Source organism: Papio anubis, chromosome 7, assembly GCF_008728515.1.
Source record: "Papio anubis isolate 15944 chromosome 7, Panubis1.0, whole genome shotgun sequence".
Lineage (NCBI taxonomy): Eukaryota > Metazoa > Chordata > Mammalia > Primates > Cercopithecidae > Papio > Papio anubis.
Window position 1 is genome coordinate 86,122,183 of NC_044982.1, and position 3,815 is coordinate 86,125,997.

Below are 3,815 nucleotides of genomic sequence, written 5' to 3' on the forward strand. Positions count from 1 at the left end.
CTGAAGTGGAGGGGCCTCCTAAAGAGATTTGCCCCGAGGTCTCAGAAAGGCTATGTTCCTGCGCTAAAAGCCATACCATAGGAGTAAAACTAAAACAAGCACAAACCATTTTAAGAACACATACAAGTAGCGCTTGAATAGAATCAATGTGATCTGCCTCTCCTCCATCTACTTGCTAGAACAAAACTTAACCGTCATTACTGCACATATTGTCTTTATAGTTTTTTAAAAAAATGCCCACCAGTCAATTAAAAAACACTGAGGCATGCTACACAACTGGGCAAATAATCATGGTCTGAAAGGAGAAATAACAGAAACATGCTCACAGGTGTTTTAGCTTTGGCCAATAGTAAGATGAACAATTAACTGTATAAGACCAGTTTTTTTTAGTCTCCCCAAATTAAAGACAAGATTAATTACGCAAGGATCTTTTTGATTAACATTTTATGTTCCCCATAATTTCTTCAGAGCTTTTTTCATATCTTTGTTCCTAAGACTGTATATCACAGGGTTAAGGAGTGGGGTAACAACAGAATAAAACAGAGTCACAATCTTCTGCTTTCCAGCTTCATTCTTAGATGGTGGGCTCCCATACATGACTATCACTGAGCCGTAGAACAGTGAAACCACAGTCAGGTGAGACCCACAGGTGGAGAAAGCCTTTCTTCTCCCAGCTGCTGAAGGGACTGTCAACACAGCTCTCAGGACCAGAGCATAGGACCCCACGATGAACAGAAAGAGCACAAAGACAGGCAGAGGACATAAGGCAGAAAAGATAAGTTCTATCACAGGGTCTTTTTTGCAAGTGAGTGTTAGAAGAGGAGCTGGGTCACATAGGAAGTGGTCAATAATCCTAGGTCCACAGAAGGACATTTGGGAGATGATGACAATAGGAATCAAGAACCAGATGAAACCAAGTACCCAGCAATTGATCACAAGATTGGTGCAGAGACGTCTGGTCATAATGGTTGGATACTGTAGAGGCCGGCAGATGGCAAGGTATCGATCAAATGCCATAACTGCCAGGAAAAAGCATTCTGTAGAACCCAAGGAGAAGAAAAAGTAGAACTGGAGGAAGCACCCAGAGAAGGAGATGACTTTGGTGTCAGAGAGGAAGTTGGCCAGCATGTTGGGGACTGTGGAGGTGACATACCAGATCTCCAGGAAGGAGAAGTTGGCGAGCAGGATGTACATGGGGATGTGGAGTCTCTGATCCCAGTGCACAGCACAGATGATGGAACCATTGCCCATGAGGGTCAGGAGGTATACAACAGTGAAGAGCACAAAGAGGAGGATCTGTCCCTCCCTGGGGCAAGGGAAGCCCAGGAGGATGAAGCCAGTGAAGGTGCTGGAATTGCTGGGGATGTTGAAGATTTTCATGTGTCTGTGAATTGTAAAAGCACCAGCAATTACTGGATGACAGTGCAAACATAGATGGGGAATCAGGTTTATATTTAAATCATTTTGGGAAAGAAATGCATATTATGAGCTATTGAAATAAAAAAAGAATGCAGATATGTCAATAGTCACTTTTTTTCTTTTAAACTGACATATTGATCTGGATTGATTCTTTGCTCGCATTCACATTTTTACCATAGGCTCAAGAAAACTTTTGACCAATATTGATAAGCTGTCATATATATTTTATCAGGTGTAAAGCCTTTGTCGTTTTCACATTTACAACAATCCCCTTCAAGAACCTTTGTATAAATATATAACAGAATACGTATTTATGTATATTCTTACAGAAATGGAATTTCATTTTCAGAAGGTGAAATCATTGCAGCTTTTTGTGGCAGAGACTGAGTGAAACTGTGTAGCCATGCAATATGGGCCTATAAAACTGAATTATTTCTTTTATATAACTTTTGACACTGGTCTTAGTCTAAATTAAATGGCTAACTTATTAATGTTATAATATTATTCACTTGTTTCATGAGTAACACAGTCAAATCAGTTAGAGGAAATTAGCTGTTGTTAGTTTCTTTTTTGTTAGGACAGCAGTCCCAGCCATCCTCAGTAGACCAGGCTGAAAGAATTATTAACTGGCCATGCTGAAACATGTCTGTGCTTGCCTTGAAGAATATACAAATTTGCCTAGACTATAAAGATATAATTAATTCTATTCCAATAATACAAATTATGGATATAATTGATAACATGGAATTCTAAATAACAGTTCATTTGTAGCTGATATTAGACTAAAGCTTTGGTCCATCTCCCAGTAACCACTTAGGAACATCTCAAGGGAGAGTGGCTTTTGAAGGCTGAATATCTGCGTGATGCCTTTAATTTGTTTTAAATGAATTAGAATATCTTTGTTAAACATTAATGTACTCAGGCCTTGGAAATAGAGCCCTTTCTAAATAAGTGCATAAATGAGCATACTAAAGAAAGTCTGTGTCCCTCTTTCTATGTTAGATCCACATTTTACTTTTTGAAGTTGGCACAGGGACCCAAGAAGTTTTAAGGTAGCAGAATCTGCTGCCCCCAAATATGCCACTTTGGCATAAGATTATTTTCAGCTGAGGGTAATTGAGAAAAAAGCAGATACAAGAAAACTTCTCTGTCTATTATTTGCATAGAGGCAGGACATAACTTTGCAAGGGTGGCCTTCCTCCCCTCGCTACCAGGAAGGACAAGGTAAAGTTACCAGAGACAACTAACTCTAACCCCTTTCAGTCTGGAGATGGCACCAGAGGAATCTATATAACAATTTTACCAACTTTAGCCTGTATCTTCCATTAGTTTGCCCATAATATTTATTTTCCCCAGTTTCCCACCCTAGAAATGCAGAGTTCTATTTCTTTGTCTTGTCACTTCCCTAAAAAATTATTATTCTTTAGTTGAGATGCTATGTAAGCCTAATGTCTAATCACACCTTTGAGTTACTCATCTCCCAGCGCTCCAGTGTGTATTTAAGATGCATATGCTCATAAACTTATGTTTGTTTTTCTCTTGTTGATTTGTGTTTTGTCAGTCTTACTTAAAAGGCCCCAGCTGAAGAACCTAGAAGGATAGGAGAAAATTTTTTTTTCCTCCCCTGCAGAGTCTACTAATTTCTTACTAGAATATTTAAGTTCTGTAAAACTTACAAGACCAAAACCAAAAGATGTCGGCAGCAAGTTGATATCCTTCTCAATCATAGATGTGGGTACTTAGAGGTTTATGTTGGAAGAATACAATTTCATTGTTGGTGGTATGAACTGAGGGAGTAATTTTAACACAATCCATAATGATTGCTTGATTTGTTTATTTATTTTTTGAGAGGAAGTCTTGCGCTGTTACCCAGTCTAGATTGCAGTGGCATGATCTTGGCTCAACCTTTCACTCCAGGGTTCAAGTGCCTCAGCCTCCTTAGTAGCTGGGATTACAGGGGCACACCACCATGTCTGGCTAATTTTTGTATTTTTAGTAGAGACAGGCTTCACGCCATGTTGGCCAGGCTTGTCTCGAACTCCCGACCTCAAGTGATCTGCCCCACCTTGGCTTCCCAAAGGGTTGGGATTACACACGTGAGCCGCCACGCTTGGCCCCATAAGGTTTTAAAACACCCTCTAGGTCATTTGTAACTCAGGATTCCCTAATTCCCATGACATGGAGGATGCTTGGAGACAAAAGAGTCTCCACAGGTTCTGCCAGACTCTGTTTTAATACATATAATCGAAATAAGAATTCAATGTATTTGGCTCTTGGTGGGAGTAGGGTGGAATAGGTTCTGGTAACTGCACCATAAACATTCATTTTCTGTAAGTTCTTTTCTTCTCTGCTTCTCTGCTTTTAAAGTCATTTGTTTAGGGGCCCAATAAACTTCT

General features: G+C 39.7%; 1 protein-coding gene across 1 annotated transcript; it reads right to left on the minus strand.

Annotated features, from left to right (window-relative positions):
- On the minus strand, positions 1 to 3,317 carry LOC101025864 (olfactory receptor 11G2). Its single transcript, XM_021940951.2, has one exon. It carries the CDS (start codon positions 1,378 to 1,380, stop codon positions 445 to 447), a length of 936 nt encoding a protein of 311 aa, XP_021796643.2. The 5' UTR covers positions 1,381 to 3,317; the 3' UTR covers positions 1 to 444.
- Positions 3,318 to 3,815: the final 498 nt, after the last annotated feature.